Source organism: Chiloscyllium plagiosum, unplaced genomic scaffold (assembly GCF_037043375.1).
Source record: "Chiloscyllium plagiosum isolate Xiang-an unplaced genomic scaffold, Cpla_swu_hap1 HiC_scaffold_2, whole genome shotgun sequence".
NCBI classification, from domain to species: Eukaryota; Metazoa; Chordata; class Chondrichthyes; order Orectolobiformes; family Hemiscylliidae; genus Chiloscyllium; species Chiloscyllium plagiosum.
Window position 1 is genome coordinate 86,412,084 of NW_028270140.1, and position 26,924 is coordinate 86,439,007.

Sequence of the window (26,924 nt, forward strand, 5' to 3'; positions counted from 1 at the left end):
CCTACCCACCATCTTATACCAGATCCAAACCTCCAACTCAGCATCGCCCTCTCGAAACGTTCATCTTCCTTTCCACCTTTCCGCTTCTCCCTCCACTCTGACCTATCACCATCATCCCCCAACCTTCATCTACCTATCGCCTTGTCCCCCAGCTACCTTCCCCCCAAGGCCCAACCCCCTCCTATTTATCTCTCAGCCACCTTAAACTCCTCACCCCACCCCCTCCCCCCAATATTCCTGATGAAGGGCTCATACCTGAAATGTCAACTCTCCTGTTCTCGGATGCCGTCTGACTTGCTGTGCTTTTCCATCACCACACTTTTTGACTCTGATCTCCAGCATCTGCAGTGCTCACTTTCACCTTACTGTAGTAGTCTATGTTCCTATTTAATATGTCTACAATATTGTATGTTTTATTTAAGCACTTCCTAACTGTCCTGCCACCTTTAAATGCTATGTACGTTAAAGTCTCACTGCTCCTGCGCATCCTTTTTAAGTGACCCTGATTTTCTGTTGTCCCTCCATATTCACTGCAAAGTAGATCATCTCACTTCTCCACACTGAACTTCATCTGCCAATTATCTGTCCACTTCACAATGCCCTCTTGAGGTTCAACACAGTCCTCAATTTTTACTTCTCCCAAATTTTTTGTCATCCCTAATATTTGAAATTCTCCCATACACATCTAGTACATTATTTATATACATTAGGAAAGCATGCATTCAAATACAGAACTATAGGAAAACCATTATCAATCTTCTATCAGTCCAAAGACACCCATTATCCATTACAGTTTCCCATTCATCAGCCAAATTTTGTATTTACATTCAACTAGGTCATAAAAGTGATCTTCTACATCAATATCATCTTCTCACAGTAACATACTTCTTGATATCTTCAATTCCAAGACTGATTACCTCTCTTGAATACTCAATGACTAAAGCTCCACAGGTCTCTACAGTACAAAGTTTCAAAGATTCACAACCTTTAGGGAAGAAATTTATCATCATTTCAGTCCTAAGGGTTCTATCCCTTATTTTGCGACTGTGTCCTACACGTATAGATCAGACTCCTCCAACCCAAAGCTTTCCACCCAATAGAAAAGAACATCTGGTGAAAAATCATTCCTTTTCCTTCTTGGTAAGCCCTATAAATCTTTGGGTAAATATTCAACTTTTGTTACATTTCTCTGTAGCAAATACACCCTTCCTTAGGTAACAAGATCAAAACTACACATAATAAAATCAATAATATTAAAGCATGTTAAGATGAAGCTTATTGGACACAAAAGTGAGCTAGCAGACAAAAATTGTTAAGGTATTGTTAATGCTTTTCAGATTACAGCCTGAAATTGTTGCCCATTGTTTAGCACCAGGGCCATTGCTATTTTTGACACACTTTAAGGAATTGGATTTGGGGCTACAAGACAGAATTATGAGATAATTCTGTAATTATCATTATTCTGTAACATTCTGTTTTTGAATGTTATGGAAGGTGATCTTGCAGGTACTAAAACAAAAAGTCAGCTAAACTCCTCAAGAGTTGTTTCTACAAATATTTAAGCAGTGGGAGGACGCTGGACACCTTGACTTTGTGGATGTATTCAGGGCAGCTACCCCCAGTGACACTTCTCATTGATATTTCAACCAGGATTGGTTGTGCATGCTCAGCTAAGCATCAGAACATCTTGCCTAATTTCCGAGCAGGTGTTACAGCTTTGTTTGAATACAGTAAAAACTCAGCCTGTGGAGAAAACAAATAAATCTCTCTCCCTTCCCCCCCCTTTCTGAGAATCAAGAAAACAATGAAAATTCTGAGGACTACTTACTGTCTCTCTCTACAAGTTCTTCTTGAAAGCGCAAGGGGAAAATCTACCTTCAGAGATACTGAAAGATCGAAGCCTAAGTAACGCAAGAAAAATTGAGAATTCTACAGTCCACAACCTCATGCTCTCAAACAATTAAAAGGAACTGGAAGGGAAGTGAAGAAAAAAACAACTCAGGTGCAACTTGAACTGTGCTTCACCAATTTTCTTGTTCCTTCCCCACCTATAAGATCTGTTTGTACGTGCATGGGAATACATTTTTAGAAAGTGGAAGCTCAAGTAAACAAATTATATTCCTTTCTTGCTATTGGTTAAAACTCAAATATTGGCATAGCACTGCAGATATTGGAAATTTGAAATGAACAGAGAACCCTGAAGAAGTTTCATACTGGATTTGAAGTGTTAACATCTCTCCACAGATGCGTCAGACCTACTGAGTATTTTCAGCTTCCTCTATACTTGGTTTGTTAGTTAAAGCTGTCTGCTAACAATAAGCATTGATTTTCTAGTCATTAATTAAAAAGAGCCTAGTGTGAACATTCTTGTAACCTGAAGTAAACAGTTAGCTGAAATAGTGCATTTTGGTCGTATAATCAAATGTTCACATTTGTGACAACTCTAGGAATGGTGGGGGCTGATTTCCTGGGTCAGTCATGGCAAAGTTGGAAACTTCAAAATGTAATGTAGTAAACAGCAAGGAATATAATAGATTCAAGAGAACACAGACAAGCTAGTGAAATTAATAAACATGGGAGATGAAATTCAAAGGAGAGAAGTCAGACAGGGAAGGGAATATTGTCTTCTCAAGCAAAATGTAACCTCAAATAATACAATTTTCAAGACTTGCAAATCTTCATGCACAAATCTTTCAAATAATAACAGGTCAGAGTTTATGGAAGTGCAAGTTTTATAAATTGATACAAAAAAGAGAAATACTAAACATATACAAATGTTAGCACAGCTCTAGCTATTGTTTTGAAAAGACAAAGCCACTGAAGCAGATGCAAAAAACATTTATTAGATTGATTTCTGGGATGGAGGCTGAGCGTGCGCACACGCAGAGAGGGAGCAAGAGCGTGAGAAATTTGGAACAAAAACACAAAATACTGGAAAAACCTGGAAGATCTGGCTGCACCTATCAAGAGAGAAACAGAGTTCATATTCTAATTCAAATTATACAATGCAGATGCTGCCAGACCCGATGACTTTGTCCAGCACTTTGCTTCTAATTTAGATCATCAGCATTTTACTATATTTGAGAATTTGCAAAGGTTTCCTTCCAGCAGTGAAAGCTAATGTGAGGTTTGACACAAGTGTTTGAACAAGTTAAATAAAGGGTAATTGTTTTTAGTGGCCAAAGGGCTCAAACAGAAAACAAATTTAAGGTGATTGACAGAAGAATTAGAAGTAATATCAAAATTTTCCTTAGCATAGTCATTGTGATCCAGAATATACTGTGAAAAGGATTCAATATAAACATACAGAAGAATTGGAAACATGACTTAAAAGAAAAATACAACACAGGGCAACGGAGAAAGAATAGAGTAAAAGGATAAATTGGATAGTTATACCAAATGTGAGCACAAGTATGACCGGCTGAAAAGCCTGCTTCCATGCTCTGTTTTTACGTAAACACCAAACTGCTCAATAAGGAATTAAAATTTTAAAATAACATTAATTTTATAAACTACTTTACATTTTACAAGCTAACAGTCCTTGTCAGCCTGTAACTTAGAATCAAAATTGTGTAAACAAAATTTGTATCTAATTCACAGCCAAAGTCATAATGCTCCCTTACTTAGACTCCCAGATGCATCTCCAATCACTGACTTTACTTGGATCGGTCTCATCTGCAGCTTCCTCCTCATTAATATTAGCTTCAAGATTTCCATTGGACCAAAGCTGCAAACAACTGGAACCAGTCAAGAGACGAATTCCTAAAATGGAAAATGCTTGTTACTTTAAGGCTGTTAAACATTCAAACTTGATCTCAATATGCCCTTGCTGAAAGGCACAACAAGATAATAAAAACAAAGTCTTTTTGTTCAGAAAACCCTAGTTCTCCAAAGCATTATATTTTAGAATGGTAATGCAATTTAAATAGTGATGCAAGTTATACAATTTTTCATATCACATAGGAAAAGATGTCTTTCAATAGGGTGACATCTTGACAACATATCAAATCTGAAACAGTGTCAGACAAAGGTTTACTGTTTACTGCATCCTTTGACAGATATTTTAACAAATGCAAGGAGTTAATAGAATTAATTACTAAAATTGAGGCCATCAATTCTATCACTTGTTAACTTGCTTTTCCCCTGTCTGTGTACCCCTTTGGTTATTCCCTGTGCTCAATCCTGATGTTGCACTTCTGCTTGTTTCACTATCACTCCATAAACCCTTTCTAAGCTCAGTTTTTCAGGATGCTCACTTCTGGTCAAATAATTGATTATATAAGTCGGGAGGTCATGTTGCAGCTGTCCAGGACATTGGTTATACCACTTTTGCAAGAGTGTGCACAATTCTGGTCTACCTTCAACAGGAAGGATGTTGTACACTTGAAAGGGTTCAGAAAACGATTTACAAAGATGTTGTCAGGGTTGAAGGGTTTGAGTACAGGGAGAGGCTGAATAGGCTGGGGCTGTGTTTCCTGGAGTGTCAGTGGCTGAGGGGTGACATTATAGAGATTTATAATATCATGAGGAGCATGGACAGGGGGAATAAACAAAAGCTTTTCCCCAGGGTGGGGAATCCAGAACTAGAGGACACAGGCTTTGGGTTAATATCAGAATGCAGAGTGTAGAAACAAATGGAAAATTTTCATCTTTTTGGGTCTCACCCAAGTGGAGTGGCACAAATATTTATATCCATTTTGATGACTTTGCTTTCGACAGTGTCATGTAATGATATTTGCTAATGATACATAGCTAGATGGAAACACTGAATCTCTGTCATGCTCTGCAGCCAAAAACCTGCAACTCCCTCCCTAAATCATACAGACAACAGCTGTTCGGGACGTTCAAGGATAACTAGGGATGGGTAATAATTGTTGGCCCAGATAGTGATGTTCATGGCTTAAGAATATGTCTCAAAAAGTCAGACATGGCAAATGGAGTAGATTGAGGGGTGATGCAGCTGATGAGATAAATCTGAATATTGTCAGTTTGTTTGTGAAACACGTGTTTTTGTATTATGTTTCCGTGGGATGGTATGTAGTTTGAAAAGGGGAGGACACCAAGAGGAGATCCTCAGGGCCTCTTAGAGGCATTACTTGGGGGGTCGGCAGAAAACCATTGCAGTTGGTTCCCTGGCCATAACTAAGAACGAAGTCCGACACAACTGAATAACAGCTGAGGTGAATGATGCGATCAACCTTTTCAAAGTTTGCAGGCTCACAATCCATCTTTATATTCTAGAATAGTTTACACCAAATCTATTGATTTCAATTATCAAATTTTGATCTCTTCTAATATGATTTGCCGTAACATTGCCTTGTATGGATTTGTGTAAAGTTTTCTTTACCATGTTCCAGCCAAGTGACTGAGGATGTTTCACCATGTTAAACAAACAACATAATAACAAGGAGTGATTGTTGTGAGCAGCTTGAACCACTAAAAACAAACAAACTGGATAATCTCCACCTCAAGACATCAGACTGTTTTGAAAATTTCAATTCACGTTTTCATTACCGCAATTAACTTAGTCAGAATTGCAAGAGGGAGAAAGGTCTTGTTGACAGTGAAGTATTTTCACCATTACTGTACAAACACAGAGAGCAAAATTTATATTGGACAAGTGACAATTGGGGGAAAAAAAAATCAGCCAGTTCGGATCAAATGTAATCAGCTGACTACTTGGCATTCATTAAACAAACTTGCAATCCAATATTAATACTTTTTCTTACCTTGTGGATCCCATGCTAAGTTATGCACCACTGACTCCAATGCAAATTGTCCACTCTTCTGCCATTGATAATTAAGCTGCTGTGAACCATATAACAAATTAGCAGGGCTCAAACATAAACCAAAACCAGAATGTAATGCAAGCAATCAAATAATTCAAAGATGGAAAGACTGAAAAATCCTAAAGCAAATTAAGTGCTATGTGCAAACTATATGGTCCACAATGGACTCAACCAATTCATTGATAGCTGAAGTATTGCAAAATACAGTAAAGATTTAATACTTAAGACAAAATTCAAAAAAACAAAATTTAAACTTCCAATAAAAGTTTTATCTACTAAGATTGAAATGACTGTATATACTCGAGTAATAGTTGATCTCATATACAAATCGACTCCCTATTTTTGGCCAAATAACCTGGAAATTTACATATATCTCATGTAAAAGTTGACCCTAGTTCTTCACACAGATAACAAATCAACATTTACGAGCCAGCGTGTTGACATCTTGTTCCACTTCAGCTTTCCAGTCTGTTGGTTGTTCCTTTCTGCTCCCAGTCTTTCAATCTGCTGGCTGTTGTGTTCTGCTCTGGGGTTTCAGAATTACAATAATTCTTTTTTCTTTCTTTTTTCGCTTAGAGATTATTTGGGCTTCTGCTACTGATACAGTATGAATTTTGACGGGCATGAATTTCAGCCCCTCAATAGTAGTATTCGTGTAATAGTCGATCCCATAAATTTAACCTTATGTTGCCAAAATAATTTGACTATTACTCAAGTGTATACCGTAAGAATTTATTTTAAGAGTACATGAAGACCGTAAGACATGGGAGCAGAAATTAGGCTATTCAGCCCATCGAGTCCGCTCTGCCATTCAATCATGGCTGATAAGTTTCTCAACCCCATTCTCCCGCTTTCTCCCCATAACCCTTGATACTCAAGAACCTATTTCAGTTTTAAATATGCTCAATGGCCTGGTCTCCACAGTCTTCCGTGGCAATGAATTCCATAGATTCACCACTCACTGGCTGAAGAGGTTTCTCCGTATCTCCATTCTGAAAAATCTTCCGACTACTCTTAAGGCTGTGCCTTAGAGTCTCTCCTACCAATGGAAACATCTATCCTAACATCTACTTTTTCCAGGCCATTCAGTATTCTGTATGTTTCAATTAGATCTTAGCTCATCCTTCTCAACTCTGAGTATAGACCCAGAGTCCTCAAACATTCCTCATATGTTAAGCTTTTCATTCCTGGGACCATTCTTGTGAATCTCCTCTGAACACAGTCCAGGACCAGTACCTCCTTCCAGAGATATGGGGCCCAAATCTGCACACAATACTTCCAATGTGGCCTGACCAGAGCCTTATGGAGCCTTGTAAGTACATCGCTACCTTTATTTTCAAGTCATCTCAAAATAAATGCCCTCATTGCATTTGCCTTCCTAACTACTGACTCAACCTGCAAGTTTACCTTAACAGAATCCTGAACTAGAACTCCCAAGTCTCTCTGCACTTCAGACTTCTGAGGCAACTCACTCGCTTCTTTAAAAAAAAACACCTAAGGGAATGTTGCCCATCAGTTTGTTTCATTTTCTCCCATACTAAATGTATAAATACAATTTCACAAATATTGATGACATAATTCAAAGCTAATTTACTCAACCATCCAAATCTAATAAAGTAAATAATGGTCAACTGTTATATATTTTCTGTCCATAAATACTTACGCTTTTTATTCATTCCATACAACCATACGATGTAAGAAATGAGTTAGGCCCATCAGCCTATCAAGTCTGTTCTGTCATTCAATCACAGCTGATAGGTTTCTCAACCCCATTCTCCTACCTTCTCCCAATAATCCTCGAATTTCTTACCACCCAAGAACTTATCTCTGAATTAAATACACTGAACGACTTGACATCTACAGTCTTCTGCAGCAATGAATTCTACAGATTCACCATCCTCTGGCTGAAGAAATTCCTCCTCGCCTCAGTTCTCAAGTGTAGTCTCCTTCACTCTGAGGCTGTGCCCTCAGCTCCCAGTCTCTTCTACTAGTGGAAACATCTTCTCCATGTCTACTCTATCCAGACCTCTCAGCATCCTTTAAGTTCCAATCAAATTGCCCCCTAGTTCTTCTAAACTCCAGACACACGAGTACAGACTCAGAGGCCCTCAACTACGACTCAGCCCCAGGATTATTCTTGTCAACCTCCTCTGGACCTTCTCCAATGCCAGCTTGTTCGTTCCTTAGGTACAGGACCTGAAATTATTCAATATCCCAAGTGCAGTCTGACCCAAGCCTTGTGTAGCCTCAATAGTACATTTGTGCTCTTGCATTCTAGTCTCCTTGAAATGAATGCTAACAACATATTTGCCTTCCTAACTACCAAGTGAACTTGCATTTAACCTTGCGATTCCCAAATCCCTTTGTGCTTCAGATTATTGAAGCCTTTCTCTGCTCACAGGGTGTTGACATTGTTGGGCATCCTGAACTACTTTTGAGAAGATGGCTGTGATTGCCTCCTAGAACCACAACAGTCCATTTGGTAGGCACACTCAAGACTGTCAGGAAGCATCTTACAGAATTTCAATCCAGTGACAGTGAAGAAATAGCAATAAAATTCCAAACTAGGTGTGGCATTCCCATGCATCTCCTGCTCTTGGCCTGTAAGGTGTCAGAAGTCACGTTTCGAAGATGCAACCAAAGGAGCCTTCGTGAGGTACTGCAATGCGGCTTGTAGATGGTGCACTATGCTGCCACTGTTGGTAACAGAGAAAGTGAATGGTGAAGGTATGGTGGATTGGCAGTCAAGTGGGTTGACTTGTTCTGTATGGTATTGAATTTCTCAAGCATTATTGGAGCTGCATTCATTCAGATAAGTGAAAAGCATTTTAATACACTCCTGACTTTTATGTGGGGTGCAACTTTGCAAAGACAGGTGAGGAGTTACTGGTCTCAGAATTCCTCGCCTGACCTGCTCATCCAGTTCAATTTGTGGTTAATAGTAAAGCCTCCCAGCTTTTATTTAAGGAGACAAAAAAACTGCAGATACACAGACTTTGCCAACAATTTCCACCCTACCCTTAAATTCACTTGGATTTTCTGACACCTCCCTCCTCTTTGTTGACCTCTCCGTTTCCATCTCCAGCAACAGTTTACAAACTGACATTTACTACTAACCCACAGACTCCCATAGCTACATGGACTACACTTCCTCCCACCCCATATCCTGCAAAAATTCCATCCTGTTTTCCCAATTCTTCTGTCTCCGTCACATCTGCTCTGATGAGAAGCCCCACTCCCAAGAATCCCACCTTTCACATATTTTAAACAAGGTGCTTTTCCCTCCACTGTCATTCACCACACTTCACCACACCTCTTCCATTCCTCAGCCCACTGCTCTAAAACCCTTCCTCAAAACAAAGACAGGGCACCCCCTTGTCCTCACTCTCCATCCCATTAATCTATGCATCTATTCTTACATCCTCAAACATTTCTGCCAACTCCAACTAGATCACACCAAGAACATCCTCCCCTCTCTGCCTTCTGCAATTTCCATTCCTTTCTCAACTTCTTGGTTCGCCCCACCCAAACGCCCCGGTACCTTCCCTGGCAACCATAAAAGATGCAAAACCTGCTGCACACCAATCCGCTCACCTCCATCCAGGGCCCCAAACATTGCTTCTGGGTTAAACAGAGGTTCACGTGCCTCTCCTCCAAACTAAATCACTGCATCTGGTACTCCCAATGTAGTCTTCTCTAAATTAGAGAGATCAAACATAAACTTAGACAATATTTCGCCAAGTATCTCAACCGGGTTCATTAAGGGCCAGCCTGACCTCCCGGTCACCACCCATTTCAATTCCCCTTCCCACTCCAACTGTGATATATCCATTCTTTGTCTGCTCCACTGCCACAGAAAATCAGACCACAAATTGGAGGAACACCACCACCTTTCGCCTAGGCAGCCGACAACCCAGAGGATTCAACATTGAGTTCTCCAATTTCAAATAATCTTCCCACCCAACCCCTGACTCCCTTTCCAGCCCCACCTCCTCCCTTCCATCCCTTCAAATGACCCTTCCTTCCAACTACCAACCAGATTCATCCCTATCAAACAACTAGATCATACCCAACACCTGTATTCACCTATCACTATCTCACCACTCCGCCCCTCTCCCCACTCCCCTTTTATCTGCAGCTCCTCCTGTCCCCACCTCCATTCCTGAAGGGTTATACCCGAAACGTTGACTTCTTCACCTCCTGATGCTGCCTGGCTTCCTATTTACTTCCAGCTTCCATTTTTCTACTTTTTAAGGTCTTCTACCATCACAAATGTAAATACTTGATGAGCTAGAAAAGAACCTTAAGTCAAACACACACTGCACAGATTTAATGCATTGGAACCCATATTTAGCATTATCCAATGCTGTGTAAATACAGTCACTTTATTGTATACTGCAATCACAAATATTCACATTAAACTGTTGACAGCATACATCAATCAAAAGCAACAGCTATCCAAAAGAAAATTGCATAATTTCTTCTTACCCAATCAAGTGCAATTCTTTTGCGCATTAATACTAAAACTGGGTGAAAAGAGCAAATTCGCCAGCACTAAATATTCAGAGTTGAAAATCAGATTCACAATACTTCAATTCTATCTCGAAACTGTTCTAGAGTGCATATATAAGATTTCAAAACAATTGCAACTCCAGAAAAACACAATATTTCCGAACTTATTACTAGAATATCTTTTCTCTTTAAGTTTCCAAAACATCATTTGGTACAGGTGATCATATCTAGTGGATAAACTGTCACTATAATTTAACTTATTTAAAATAATGCTTAAATGATATGCTGGGAACAAAATGTGTCAAGCTTAGTATGGTTTCTGCAGATTGGAAATCTTTTTCAATTCATTTTTCAACCATAGATCATGCATTAGGTCAAGGTGGTATCCTCACATATTATTTTAGCTTTTAATGGTTTAAGAAACTACCCCAAAAATGGTATTGCAAGAGCTAGCTGTTCTCATTATTAATTTGCTTCCATGCCTAGAAATGCTAAGAATGCAAATTTCATCTTGGATAGGACCTCAGCTGCAACGAGACGATACAAAAGACATTTTCTTCAGTGACATGCAAATCACAATGCAGGCTAATATTTTAGTGGAGTGGACGAGGATCCACAAGTTCTTACTCATTGTTCATAACTCCTAAGTGCAAAGTGGAAGAGCATCATTCAGGGTGTATGGCGCAAGTTGGACTTTGTGGAAAAATAATAGTAATTGCAAGAAAGAAATGCACTGGAAATAATACCAACATCATTTTGACACAGTCTTACACAAAGAAATCTAACTTAATGAGTGGGTTATGTGTAAGCCGAGATACTCAGATGATTCAAGCTTTCCGATGTGGGCTTCTTCAGCTCAAGAGAGATTGATTTGTAGCCTCAAGTCAATTGGGAAATTCTGACAAAGATCAATAGTACGAAGTAAACTAAGGATTCAAGCACACATTCTAAGGACATCACCCAAATGTATTTGTGGGCTGCTTTGAAGCAAAATTGCTTTTTATTCACTTGTTGGACATTGGCACGAGCTAGGTCAGTATTTGTTGCCCTTAGGAAGAAGCCAGTGAGCTGCCTTCTTGAACTGCTGTGTTTACCCATAATGCACTTGGAGAGAATTCTAAGATTTTGACCTAGTGACAGTGAAGGTATGGCAATATATTTCCAAGTCAGGATAGTGAGTAGCTTGGAAGAGAACTTGCAGGTCGTGGTGTTCTCATGCACATGTTTCCATTGGCCTTCTAGATGGAAGTGGTTGTGGGTTTGAAGGTGCTGTCGGAGGATCTTCTGTGAATTTCCAGAGCACATCTTCTACATAGTACACACAGCTGCTGCAGAGGAGAGGGGAGTGGATACTTGTAGATGTGGGGCTGAATAAAGTGTCAAGCTTCTTGAGTTTTGTTGGAGCTGCAACCATCTGGGCAAGTGAGGAGTATTCCATTACATGCCGTGGGCGGCCCAGTGGCTCAGTGGTTAGCACTGCTGCCTCAGTGCCAGGGACTTCGGTTTGATTCCTGCCTCGAGTGACTGTCTATGTGGAGTTTGCACATTCTCCCCATATCGGCTTGGATTTCCTCTGGGTGCTCTGGTTTCTTCAATCCAAAGATGTGCAGGTTAGGTGAAATGGCCATGCTAAATTGCCCATAGTGTTAGATGCATTAGTCAGGGGTAAATATAGGGTAGGGGAATGAGTCTGGGTGGATGACTCTTTGGAGGGTCAGTGTGGACTTGTTGAGCTGGAGGGCCTGTTTCCATACTGCAGGTCATCTAATCTCATCTAACTTGTGCCTTGCAGACTGTGGACGAGCTTTTGGGAGCGAGGTTTGAATTACTTGTCTCAGTATTCCCAGTCTCTCATCTTCTCTTGTAGCCACTATAATTATATAGCAAATCTCATTGAGCTTCTAGTTAATGGTAACTCCCAGAATATTGATAGTGAGGGATTCAGTAATGGTGACACTATGGAGTGTCAAGGGGTGGTAGTTATTTTGTCTCTTACTGGAGACATTCAGTGCCTGGCATTTGTGTAGCGTAAATGTTTCTTGCCACTTGTCAGTCCAAGTTTAGATATTGTTTAGATCTTGTTATGTTTGAACATGGATTGATTCAGTACCTAGAGTTGAATGTGGTGCTGACGTTACACAATTTACTGCGAACATCTCTGCTTTTGAGCTTCCGAAGGGAAAATCATTGATACAGCACTGAAGATGATGACTGACCCCAGGTTACAAACCTGAGGAACCCATGCCAAAATGTCCTGGAGCTGAGATAACTGACCAACAACAATGTTCCAGTTAAGATTCCAAATTGCAGATGAGGGTGCTCCCAAATTTCCAATGATTCTAGATTTGCTGGGGCTCCTTGGTGCATCATTCAGTTGAACGTGACCTTGATGTCAAGGGCTGTCACGCTCATCTCACCTCTGGAATTCAGCACGTCCATCCATGCTTGCACCAAGTCTGTAAAAAAGTTAGGAGCCGAGTGGCCCTGGAAGAACTCAAAATGGGCATCACTGAGCAGGTGATTCCCAAACAGATGCTGCTCAATAGCACTGTTGATGGCACCTTCCATCATTTTACTGATGATTGAGGGTAGACTGATGGGATGGTAATTGGCTAGGTTGGCTTTAGAACATAGAACATAGAAGAATACAGCGCAGTACAGGCCCTTCGGCCCTCGATGTTGCGCCGATCCAAGCCCACCTAACCTACACTAGCCCACTATCCTCCATATGCCTATCCAATACCTGCTTAAATGCCCATAATGAGGGAGAGTCCACCATTGCTACTGGCAGGGCATTCCATGAACTCACGACTCGCTGAGTAAAGAACCTACCCCTAACATCTGTCCTATACCTACCCCCCCTTAATTTAAAGCTATGCCCCCTTGTAATAGCTGACTCCATACGAGGAAAAAGATTCTCACTGTCGACCCTATCTAAACCCCTAATCATCTTATACACCTCTATCAAGTCACCCCTAAACCTTCTTTTCTCCAATGAAAAGAACCCCAAGTGCCTCAGCCTTTCCACATACGATCTTTCTACCATACCAGGCAACATCCTGGTAAACCTCCTCTGCAAGCGTTCCAGTGCCTCCACATCCTTCCTATAGTATGGCGACCAAAACTGCACACAATACTCCAGATGTGGCCGCACCAGAGTCTTATACAACTGCAACATGACCTCAGTACTCCGGAACTCAATTCATCTACCAATAAAAGCCAGTACGCCATATGCCTTCTTCACTGCACTATTTACCTGGGTGGCAACTTTCAAAGATCTGTGTACATGGACACCAAGATCCCTCTGCTCATCCACACTACCAAGTATCCGACCGTTAGCCCAGTACCCCATCTTTTTATTACTCTTACCAAAGTGAATCACCTCACACTTAGCTACATTGAACTCCATTTGCCACCTTTCTGCCCAGTTCTGCAGCTTATCTATATCCCGCTGCAACCTGCCACATCCTTCCTCACTGTCTACAACTCCTCCGACTTTCGTATCATCCGCAAACTTGCTCACCCAACTTTCTAACCCCTCCTCCAGGTCATTTATAAAAATGACAAACAGCAATGGTCCCAAAACAGATCCTTGCGGAACACCGCTAGTGACGGCACTCCAAGATGAACCTTTGCCATCAACTACTACCCTCTGTCTTCTTCCGGCCAGCCAACTCCTAATCCAAACCTCCAACTCACCCTCAATGCCATACCTCCGTATTTTTTGCAGTAGTCTACCATGGGGAACCTTATCAAACGCCTTACTAAAATCCATATACACCACATCTACCGCTTTCCCCTTGTCCACCTCCTTAGTCACCTTCTCAAAGAATTCAATAAGGTTTGTGAGGCACGACCTGCCCTTCACAAAACCATGCTGACTATCCTTGATCACATTATTCCTATCCAGATGTTCATAAATCCTATCCCTTACAATTCTCTCTAAGATTTTGCCCACAACAGAAGTGAGACTCTGTTGTTACTAGGGTTACTAGGGTTATCCCTACTCCCCTTCTTGAACAAGGGAACCACATTTGCTAGCCTCCAATCTTCTGGCACTACTCCTGTAGACAACGAGGACATAAAAATCAAGGCCAATGGCTCTGCAATCTCCTCCCTTGCTTCCCAGAGAATCCTAGGATAAATGCCATCAGGCCCAGGGGACTTATCTATTTTCACCCTTTCCAGAATTTCCAACACCTCTTCTCTACATACCTCAAAGCCATCCATTCTACTTAATTGTGACTCAGTACTCACATCGACAACAATGTCCTGTTCCTGATTGAATACTGACAAAAAGTATTCATTCAGTGTCTCCCCAATCTCTTCAGCCTCCACACGCAACTTCCCACTACTATCCTTGACTGGACCTATTCCTACCCTAGTCATTCTTTTATTCCTGACATACCTATAGAAAGCCTTAGGGTTTTCCCTAATCCTACCAACTAAGGACCTTTCATGTCCCCTCCTTGCTGCTCTTAGCTCTCTCTTCAGGTCCTTCCTGGCTACCTTATAACTCTCAATCGCCCCAATTGAACCTTCACGCCTCATCTTTACATAGGCCGCCCTCTTCCATTTAACAAGGGATTCCAATTCCTTATTAAACCACGGCTCCCTCACACGACCCTTTCCTCCCTGCCTGACGGGCACATATCAAGGACACTCAATAGTTGCTCCTTGAACAAGCTCCACATATCAATTACACCCTTGCCTTGAAGCTTACTTTTCCAGGCCACACATCCTAAGTCATGCCTCACAGCATCATAATTTCCCTGCCCCCATCTATAACTCTTGTCCTGTAGTGCACACTTATCCCTCTCCATCACTAGAGTAAAGGTCACCGAATTGTGGTCACTGTCCCCAAAGTGCTCACCTACCTCTAATTCTAACACTTGGCCTGGTTCATTACCCAGAACCAAATCCAGTATGGCCTCACCTCTTGTTGGCCTATCTACATATTGTGTCAGGAAACCATCCTGCACACATTGGACAAACACTAACCCATCTAACGAACTTGAGCTATAGCTTTCCCAATCAATATCAGGAAAGTTAAAGTCCCCCATAACAACCACCCTATTACTTTCACTCTTCTCTTGAATCATCCTCGCAATCCTTTCTTCTACGTTTCTAGGACTATTAGGAGACCTGTAAAAAACTCCTAACAGGGTGACCTCACCTTTCCTATTCCTAACCTCAGCCCAAACTACCTCAGATGGCGAGTCTTCATCCATTGTCCTTTCCACAGCTGTAATACTATCTTTGACAAGCAATGCCACACCTCCCCCTCTTTTACCCCCACCTCTGACCCTACTAAAACATTTAAACCCTGGAACCTGCAACAGCCAATCCTGTCCCTGTTCTACCCATGTCTCCGTAATAGCCACAACATCGAAGTCCCAGGTACCAACCCACGCTGCAAGTTCACCTACCTTATTTCGTATACTTCTTGCATTGAAGTATACACACTTCAAACCACTTTCCTGTTTACAGGCACCCTCCTTTGAAATTGATGCCATGTTCCTAACCTCCCTACACTCCAGGTCCTGCACCCTAAAGCTACAGTCTGGGTTCCCATGCCCCTGCAGAGTTAGTTTAAACCCCCCCTCTTTCTCCTGCTTTTTGTATATAGGACATACCTGGGCAATTTTCCAAATTGTCAGGTAAATGCCAATGTTGTAACTGTTCTGGAACAGCACACCTCGGGGAGAAGCAAGTTCTCGAGCACAAGTCTTCAATACTGTTTCTAGAATATTGTCATGGCCCATAGCCTTTGCATTATTCAGTGCCTCCAACTGATATCATGAGGACTACTGATTCATCAGCAGATTTCCTTGCCCATGTGTAAACCTGAAGCCATGAGACTTCACAGGATCCAGAGTGGATGTTAATGAGTCCTAATGCATACTACCTCTGTTGAATCTGTCTGCCGGTAGGACAGGACATATCCAGGGATGGTGATGGTGGTATCTAAGACATAGAATCGCACTTTAGAGGCAGAGCGTGACATTGTTGCTTGAAGAATCAGAGAAACAACTCTCCCAAATTTGGCACTTGACCTCTGATATTTCTAAGGAGGACTTTGCAGGATTGACAGGGCCGTTTCTGTCGCTATTATTTCAGCTGCATAGGTCCATGCCAGGTGGTCCATCCAGTTTCATTTTTTTCTTGAGACTTTTTAATGATTGATCCAACTGAGTGAATTGCTAGACCACTTCAAAGGGCAGTTAAGATTTAAGCATATTTCTGTACGTTTGGAGTTACATGTAGGCCAGACCACATGAGGATGACAAATGTCCCTGAAGGACATTAATGAGCCAGATGGGTTTTTGACAATCAAAAGTATTGTATGCGAGAATAAATTTGAGGAGATAGCCAGATTTTTAGTTAGCAATCGATGAAAGAGTTATGAGGACCATCCAGGAAAGGAAGTTAAGGCCGAGATGAAATCAGCCATGATTGCATTAAATGGTGGAACAGACTTGGGAGCTAAACTAGCAAATCTTGCTCCTCATTCTTCTGTTGTTACAAAGTCCTGCACACTAAAATCCTAATGGCATATTCCTACCTGGATATGCATTAAAGTGCACACTCCATAATGTACGATCAGAAGCTCTACTAGGAAATATAAAGTCTCTCTGTGCAAAACATTTGCTGACAAAAAAAACCTTTAAAAAGCCTAACCAGGTAGGTACCAATAACTATTTTGAGATTGAAACGCATCAAATTTCAAGGGAGCAACATTTCCGATAGGCTAAAAACAAGTGTGTAAGCTATCTCCACTAACCGTAGAATGTTTAGTTTTCTGGTTTAAAAGTGCAATGGGCTCAAAAATGCAGATTACATTTCCATACGATGCTGCAATCTGTCGAGAAAACACATTTAAGAAATTAAAATGGATTGTTTATTCCTACAAGTATGCAATCAAATTTATGCTTGGAAAATTTATAAAATCACCTCACAGAGTTAGAGAAATTAAAAGTCAATAAATCATCTTTGCCTTAAACTGAGAATATTCTGCTCGATTCCTCGGAGATAAAGTGATACCCCACTTACAGGTTCATACATTGAAAAACTTAGGTCATAGTTTTATTTTGCCACCCAATAATTTTCCAATTTTATTGAAAATCTCTTGCAAACATCTCCAATAATTAATTTCAGATAAAGGAATATAGCATGGATAGATACATACCATACTTTTCATCGTTGTCATGGGATAAAAGAAAACAAGCAATCTTCGCATTAGATGTACAGTGAACATCACTTCAGAAAGCAAAAGATCAAATATCCACTAATGCAAATGGAGAAATGAGCAAATTGTTGCAACCTGCCTTGCAGTAAGACGACATTTTAAAGATCGACTTTTTTAATCTTACAAAAAAAACTTTGATTTCCATTTCTTGTTTGACTTCCTTTAGCATCCCAATCATTCTAGTAACAACGTGTTGTAAACATATTGAAGCTGCAGAAGACTAATTAAAGTTGATTGATTAAAGATTGATCAGAGGTGGCTTGGTAGTTCAGTGGTTAGCACTGTTGCCTTACAGCGCCCTGGGCCTGAGTTTAATTCCAGCCTTGGGTAACTTATACATGGGGGTAAAAGATGGTATTAAGTTGGCCCAGGGACTAGCTATTTCAACAGAACGAGAGTGTTTTGTAACACTTCCAAAGCAGGGGAGTTTGGGTAGATATTCGTGCGTTATTAAAATTGAGAAACTTGATTCTGATACACAAAACATCAGATTTAGAAATGATACATTAAACTGTCTCCACAGTACATGAAAGAAGATCTAAAAGGAGTCAGCTAAGAACTCTAAAGATTTGAGATAGAGGACTAATTTCTTTAGACTTGAATCTCAAATCATAGACAGTATCCGGAAACGTGCTGAAACTTTGTTTTAATGCCTATTTCAAGAGCATTCCCAAATTTCTCCTTTATTTTGATAGCTTTTTAAAAATTTCTTGTGTAATAAAATTCTGTTCCGTTCTTAAAGAAAATCTGTGGCCATTATCAATGTGCCTCAGTGACTAACCATCACGTTAACTAAACAGAATAAAGATTTATCAAGCCAAATTTATTTTTGGGATTCGACTTCGAGTCACACCATCACCTATGCAGAATGTTTGAACTCTGTTGCAACATGTCATCAACAACTTTAGTGCATTACCTTCTGAAAGCAAAGAACAGAAGCCCCCAAAAAAGAGAGTAATGAATGAACAGCTAATTAATCTATTTTGATTATATCAGAAGGTGGCGTCAAGAATTCCTTACTAAAGATGTAAGGCTAAAGATGTATTAACTAACTTGTATTATCTCTCCTAGCAATCCAAACCTTGGACTCCAGTATAATTCTGGTAAACACATCCTGTTCATTCCAAGGTTGTTATCTTAAGATTTCACAGAATTTCACAAGTATAACAGAACAGAACAAGGCCATTCAGCCCTTGATCTCTGAACTGGGTCTTCAAATGAGCAACAATGCCTCCAGGTAGCCTCCTGCTTTATTCCCCCATATCTTGACATGTTATTTGGATAGAAATAATAATCACCTAATGCCTCAAGTAAACCTGCCTCCATCACATTTTCAGGCGATGCATACCCCAACTTTCATACCCCAACTACTCACATCTGAAACGAAAAGATTTTCACATTAATATTTGCTGCTTCTTCTGATCAATTTAAAGCTATGCCCTCTGGTTCTTGATCCTTTCACAAGTGGTAGAAACCCATCAACGCTGATCAGGTCCCCCATGATTTTGAAAACCTTCATTAGATTTCCTCTTACCCTTCCTCTCTCCAAGGAGAACAGTCTCAGTTGCTTCAATCCATGGTCAAAACTTACATTTCTCATCCCTGGAACCATTCTTGGAATAACTTTGGCATTCTCGCCAATGTGTTCACATCCTATAATGTGGTACCAATATCAACACAAAGTTCTCCAACTTGAAGCCTAACAAGTGTCTTACACAAGTTCAGCATCAGCTCCTTGTTCCTGTACTCTATGCCCAAATAATAAAGTCATGGAAACTGTATTAAACTCTTCAGCAACTTTCAGTAATCTGTGTGCATATGTATGTACACTTGGGGTCCTCTGCTCCTGCATGCCTTTTGGAAATATATCCCCAGTCTTATTTCATTTCAGTGTTACTAAAAAGAATTACCTCAAACTTTTCTGCTTGGAATGCTATCTGCCACCTGTTGTCCATATTGTCTTTCAATATGTCCATGTTTGACTTCTACACTGACCTCTTCAAAATTTACAATTCTTTCAAGTTTTGTGTCATCTGCAAACTTTGAAATGGTCACCTATACATCAAGATCCAGATGACTGACTTACTTCAGGAAAAGCAAAAAGGTCCCAATACCGATCCCTTAGAAATTCCCCTAAATGTCCACCTGCTTGAAATATATCGATTGATCATTAGTATTCCCTATCACTCAGTCAATTTCTCATCTCTGTTGCTACTAGCCCACTTCACCTATGACCTACACCAGTCCACTCAGGGCTGTTGCTGTATCAAGCAACTTCTCAAAGTCCAAACTCATCACATCAACAGTGTTATTGATCCAAAGACCTCTAACTAGTCAATTAAACACAAATTCCACTTTTGAATTCTTCCTAATCAACCCACCTCTATCCAGGAAACAAAAAATTGTCACGATGGTTTCGATAAACTTCCCCACTATGGAAGCTAAACTGAGTAGTTTGTAAATGCTGGGTTTAATCTTTACAATCTTTCCTGAACAATGCTCCAAAATTTGCAGTTTCTTTGAATCTTTTCATGACATTTGAGTAATCTGGATCTCAAGTTTCTTTCAACCTCCACTATTTCAAACAACTCACCAAATAGAAAACCAAGTGCCAATTTTGGGAATGCTTTATTAGATATTAAGTACACCAGAATCAAACAATGAGTGTATTTTTATCATGAGAAGAGGAATATTAATAAATTACAGAAACTGAACTGCTGGATGGGAAATCACAGGATTTAGAAGCAGTAAGCCCTTTGACAATCAGCCAATTAACAAGATCATGGCTCATTTGTTAAAAGCAAAGTCCTGCAGATGTTGGATGTCTGAAATAAAACCAGTGACTGCTTAATAAATTCTGCAGATCTGGCACTTGCGGAGAGAAAAACAGACTTAACAGTGCAAGTCTGATAGAAGTTTTCTTTGGAACTAAAGGGGATTTCTGAGACAGTGCCTTCTGAGGCACAGTTCCAAAGTTGCATGACTCAAAAACAAAAATCCCCTCACCTCTGACTGATAATAGGTAACCTAATTTTAATAGTGTCCTCTAGTTGTGAACCCAGGAGGCAAAACATTCTTTCCACCTCCACCTTAAGAGAATTCAATATTTTGTTAATGTAGGATCATAGAATGTGCACAGTGCAACAAGAGGCCACTTGGCCTATCAAGTCCACACTGACCCTCCAAAGAACGTCACACCCAGATCCACACTCCTACCCTATCACCGTAACTTTACATTTACCATGACAAATTCATTTGGCTTTCACATCCCTGGATACTACAGGGTAATTTAGCACGGCCAATCCACCGAACATGCACATATTTGGACAGTGGAAGGAAACCAGAACACCTGGCAGAAACCCATGTAGACAGAGGGAGAACATGCAAACTCAACATAGTCACTCAAGGTTAGAATTGATCCCGTGTTCCTGGCACTGAGGCAGCAATGCTAACCACTATGCCAACATGACCACCACGTAACCTCTCATTTTAAAAAAGGGAAGTGGTTATGGAATCACAGCAGGTAAAATATCATTAATCTATACAATAACTGAGCAATGATTGAGCTCAAGAATTTGAATTGCCTCTTCTGTGCGCCATGGCATTATCAAGGCACACAATTTGGAAGTAATGCAACATACCTTTCCCTGATGCGTGGAGCAATCAACACATCCAACTTGGATATTTCCATGTTTGGCTCCAGGAATAATTTGAAGTCTTTCAAAATCACTGGCTAAAATCACGATATCACACCCTGAAGCATAAGCCTGGTTAAGACATGAAAACAATTGGTGAGCAAGCATTAACAAAATTGACTAATGTTTAATACTGTAAACATATTTATTAACAGATATTTAGCTTGTTGCTAAAATAATGTTTATAACTTCTGCAGTTGGCTTTTCAAAAGGTAGAAGTATCAAACAACTGAAAAGGGAATGGAGCAAATGAGATTAACTTTGCCATGAACCTCCATGAGACAAAAATTCAAGCAACATCAATTGGTTTGGCAGCAGGGATCTGACAGATGAAATTATTTTCTTATAAAACAACTAACAAGTAACATTAAAACAATGCAGAATCTTAAAAATTCTTCTGAGTCAGTCCAAAATATTAGCTGGATTAGGAAAAGTTGAAAATTTACCTGCAACTAAGATGACCATTTTGCAAAAGTAAACTACAGCTTTAAGACCATAAGATGTCGGTATAGAATTAGGCCATTCTACCTATCGAGTCTGCTCCACAATGATGGCTGATAGGTTTCTCAATTCCATTCTCCTTACAACCCTTAATCCCCTGACTAATCAAGAACCTATTTCTGTCTTAAAGACACTCAATGACTTGGCCCTCTGTGGCAATGAGTTCCACAAATTAACCAGCCTCTGGCTAATGAAATCCTTCCTCATCTCAGTTCTAAAGGGTCATCTCTTTTCTCGGAGGCTGTGCCCTCTGGTCCTAATCTTTCCGACTAATGGAAACATCTTTGCCATGTCCACTCTGTACAAGCCTCCAAATATTCTGAGTTTCAATCAGATCCTCACTTATCCTTCTAAACAATACGTGCAGATCCAGGGTCCTCAACTGCTCCTCATACAAGAAGCCCTTCTTGCTGGAATCAGTCTCACAAACCTCAATATCCTTTCCAATGCCAGTATACCCTTGCTTAGGTCATGGCGCAAAAACAGCCCTCAATATTCATCTGGTCTGACCAGACCTCAGCAGTACATCTCTGTTCTTATGAATGTTAACATTGTATTTGCCTTCTGAACTGCCAAGTGAACCTGCATGTTAACATTAAGAGAATCCTGAACTAGAGCTCCCAAATCCCTTTTTGCTTCAGATTTCCAAAGAATTTTCCCATTTACAATAGTATTCACCTCTAATCTTCTGACTTAAGGGCTTAATTGCTCATTTTAACACATTGTATTCATCTGCCATTTCTCTGCGCACTCTCCGAGCCTGTTCAAGCCCCTGCGCAGCCTCTCCACTTCCTCAATACAACTGGTCTCTTCACGTATCTTTATGCCATCTGAAAATCTGGCAACAATGCCCTCAGTTCCTTCATCCAGATCTTAATGTATAATGTGAATTATCCCAACCCAGACCTGTGCAGAACTCTACTAGTCACCAGCTGTAGTCCTGGGAAAGACCCTTCATCCTTATTGTCTCCTGCCAGGCAGCCAATACTCTATCAATGCGAGTAGCTAGCCACTAGCACCTTGGGCTCTTTTGTTATTTGGTAGCCTTCTAAACAGCACCTTGTCAAAGGCCTTCTGGAAATCCAATTGATCACATTCACTGGCTCTCTTGCTTCTAACTTGCTCATTACATCTTCAAACAATTCTAAGATTTGTCAGGCATGATCCTCCCATTGATGATACTGCACTGACTCAGCTCTATTCTACTTTGAACTTTCAGGTACTCCACAGTCTTGACTCAAAATCTTACCAACGACTGAAGTCAGGCTAACCAGCCTAAAATTTCCTGTATTCTACCTTGCTTCCTTCTTAAATGGGTGCTGCATTAACCATTTTCCAGTCCTCTGGGACCACACACTTGCAATGATAACTATGTTTAATATTTCTCTCAATTCAGCTGAATAAATCTGCAAACGGTTTTGATCTGTGTGACTCTGCAGCACATTATACAATGCAGTTAACCAAGAAATCAAGCGGCCAAAGGAAAGCCTCCTGGAAAGATTTGATGAACACAAGTTTGTTACTGGTTAGAAAACAGGAGAATAAAGTCATTGTTAATTTCATTACTACTTAGCATTTCTCTCAGCATCATTCCTTTTAGAAACAGGAAATTAATAAAGAATGGCTGACTGGCTGGACAACATTTATTCATGTCATTTACTTGCTAGTAAACACCCCTCTGAATAGATTAAAGTATTGCCAACATGTGTTTATTAAATAATTTAACATACTTCATGTTATTTTTACCAATTCGCACAGCAGCAGCTAGGCCAGTGGTCGATATTATCCATCTAAACATTTTTAAAATCTTAGGTTTATTTTTTAAAGTGTAATAATGAACATTTCATATCGTCAGTTAAAAAATGAACCTCACATGAACGTTTATGCATGACACTTAAAGGAAGGCTCGCTTGATTGTACATTTTTCAGGATTATCATTAATATCCAAAAACCTCCCCCTCCTTCAATATGCTTCTTAGAAGTTAATTAAATCCCTGTTCAAACATATGCTTTGCTGGTGTAAATTTTATTGTCTGGTTACTCTTTTGAGAAGTATTTTCAATGTTTCATATGAAAGCTGTATACTATTGAGAGTAGTTTTGTGGCCAAATATACATAAGTGGGTGCATCATTTGCTTGCTGGAATCAGTCTCACAAACCTCAATATCCTTTCCAATGCCAGTATACCCTTGCTTAGGTCATGGCGCAAAAACAGCCCTCAATATTCATCTGGTCTGACCAGACCTCAGCAGTACATCTCTGTTCTTATGAATGTTAACATTGTATTTGCCTTCTGAACTGCCAAGTGAACCTGCATGTCTCTTGTATTTGAAAAGTCCTTTGTGTGTTACAGTCATCAAGTATTTCTCTCTGACACAGGATACACTTTCATCTGGAGATAGGCTTGACTAAAGATCAGTTTTATTGAGAAGTTGACCTCCAGTTACTCCGCAAATAGTTAAATTGATTAAAGGCAAAGGATACTGTTCAGCGCAGAGTTCTGAATTAGTGACCTTAAAATCACCGCAAATGTGTACTAATCAATTTTTACTCATAGCTCATTTCTGACTTCGATCTTGACCAGCCTTTCTAATTCTGCCTCAACCTGCATGAGGGACTGAACCAGCATTGCAACACTTTGCTTGATTCACATCCTTGAATTTCAATTTGATATATCTGCCATGCTTCCCAGATCCCCATTAAAAACAATGGCATGTTTCTTTTGAATGAGATAGATAGCAGAGCCTGACAAACAATGTACTTCAGCCCAGTTGAGTTTGATTTTTTTCAACCACATTCTTCACAATCAAAGTTGGAAATTTTCCTTTGACACTTTAGAACAAACCTTAAGACCGATCATATAACTGAACATTCACATTGAATCAACCTCTTAAGAGGCACCACATTGCCTGTGTACATTCTTAACACAATTGTTGAGTTGCAGCGCAATGTGGACTTCGCTGCTTCTGATAAACTCATTGATGAGACTGCCGCTCTGGTATTCAACTCCATTCTTGCCAGTTTGCCGTTAGGGAGTTATCCAGCATTAGTCAACTTTGCCAGAAATGGCCAGTTTGTTCATTCTCTTCAGAGTGAGTCTGGGCATTTCTTGCATCCATTTCTTACATTGCAGATTTTCTTCCTACTCTTCCATTTCTGTCAAATACTGTTATGAAGGATGTGATAAATAGACCATTACATGATAACGTTTTGATTGAACATAGCACAGATTTGTGAATAGGAAGTAGTGTTTGATGAACTTGGAATGCTTTTGGAAGTGTTAATATTTAATTGATCAAGGTCAGCCAATGGATGTCATACACTTGCATCAGACCTTAAAGCCTCCCACAAGAGGTTGGCTTGGTAAGTTAAAGAAGAGAGATTTGGAGTTAATGTGCTTGCACAGATTAACGACTGGTTATCAAGAAGAAAAACCTGTACAAATAAATGGGTCTCTTGCATTGGAAGGCTGTATGACTGCTGGGTAATCCAGGGATTGGTACTTGGACGTCAGCTTTTCACAACATACACTGATTTGAAGGTGGAGACAAAATGTAATATTTCCAAATTTACAGCTGAAACAAAGTGAGAACTTGCTTAATGAAGATACAAAGCAGCATCAGGATGATTTTGATGGGCCTACTGAATGGGCAGGTATATGGCTGGTAGAAAAATGCTACGTAATTGACTTTGGTAGGAGAAACAGATGCAGAGTGTTGCTTAAATGCAACTAGGCTAGACAGTGCAAATGTAGAGACCTAGGTGCCCTTGTCGAAAACTTTTAGGCCCAGCATGCTGCTCATGCAGCAGACTATTAGAAAGGCAAACAAAATATCAGCTTTTATTACGAGAGAACTTGAGTACAGGAGTAATGACATCTAGCTTCAATTGCACAGCAGTTGTCTTGGCTTGACCACACCTGGAGTAACATGTACCTTCTTCATCACAGGATATGTATTATAGCTATAAAGGGAGTACAATGAAGGCTCTGCAATGAAGGAACACCAGACTTGTTCAGAGGGCAGCACAGCTGTCCTATGAAGAGAAACTCAGCAAACTGGTCCCGTATCCTCTCGTGCTTTCAAAAACAAAGTGACATTAGTAGTTTTAACAAATACTTACAGGATAGAAAGGATAGATGAAGTTAAGATTATTTTCTTGGTTGGGAAATCTAGGCCAGGGGACCCAATTTAAAAATAAGGGGAATGCCACTTGGATTTGACAAAATCAGAAGTCACACAACACTCAGTTAAAGTACAACAGGTTTATTTGAAATCACAAGCTTTTGGAGTGCTGCTCCTTCATCAGGTGAAGTCCAGCAGGCACTCTGGACTTCACCTGATGAAGGAGCAGCACTCCAAAAGCTTGCGATGTCAAATAAACCTATTGGACTATAACCAGGTGTCATAAGACTGCTGACCTTGTCCACCCCAGTCCAACACTGACAACTCCACATAATGGCTTGAGTTTGAGATGAGGAACAAAGTTTACACTCAGAGGATCTTGAACCTTTGAAATTCTCCGCCAGATTGCTCAAACTTCACGCATACGTCAGGGAGAGAATGATAGATTTGTGGGGGCTGCACAGTGGATCAGTAGTTAGCATTGCTGCCTCTCAGCACCAGGGATCTGGGTTCAATTCCAGCCTTGGGTGACTGTGGGGAGTTAGTACATTCGCTCCATGTCTGCATGGGTTTCCTCTGGGTGCTCTAGCTTCCAGTCGGAGTCCAAATACATGCAGGTTAGGTGGATTGGCCATGCTAAATTGCTCTGTAGTGTCAAGGGATATGCAGGCATCTTTCTGTACTGCAGGGATTTCTATGATTACCAGCAGCATTACCTCTAAAATTTCTTCCAAGCTGTGCAGGACGACAGTCAGTGTGCTATTGTGACTTCCAGAACTAACACCACGATTGGCGTACTGATACCATTTTTTAAACTTACCATGTCCTCCCCTCCCTCCATCCCACTTACTATCCTTTCAAGTCTGGCAGGAGACACAATTGTTCTGCCATTCTCTCACACTGATCACTTAAGCTGAACTAACAACATCTTTTCTTCACCTACAGCATTAGCTCCAGCGACCCCCAACCCAACCAAAACAAACTATAGCATAAATGCTGTCCCCTCCACACTCTCATGTTATCTTCACTGCTGATACCATCGCCATGCTAACAT

At 40.4% G+C, this 26,924-nt stretch overlaps 1 protein-coding gene across 3 annotated transcripts in view; it reads right to left on the reverse strand.

Annotated features, from left to right (window-relative positions):
• The window catches only part of dmxl1 (Dmx like 1), a 233,485-nt gene that overhangs the window by 180,224 nt on the left and 26,337 nt on the right, over positions 1 to 26,924 (reverse strand). For 2 of the 3 annotated variants that reach the window (XM_043711440.2, XM_043711459.2), the window contains exons 2-5: positions 21,192 to 21,317; positions 17,086 to 17,163; positions 5,730 to 5,808; positions 3,624 to 3,762 (exon numbers count right to left, since the gene is read on the reverse strand). In XM_043711440.2, coding sequence (XP_043567375.2) covers positions 3,624 to 3,762; positions 5,730 to 5,808; positions 17,086 to 17,163; positions 21,192 to 21,317 — 422 coding nt within the window. The remainder of the gene's footprint in view (positions 1 to 3,623; positions 3,763 to 5,729; positions 5,809 to 17,085; positions 17,164 to 21,191; positions 21,318 to 26,924) is intronic. The other variant, XM_043711450.2, reaches the window with a different exon arrangement.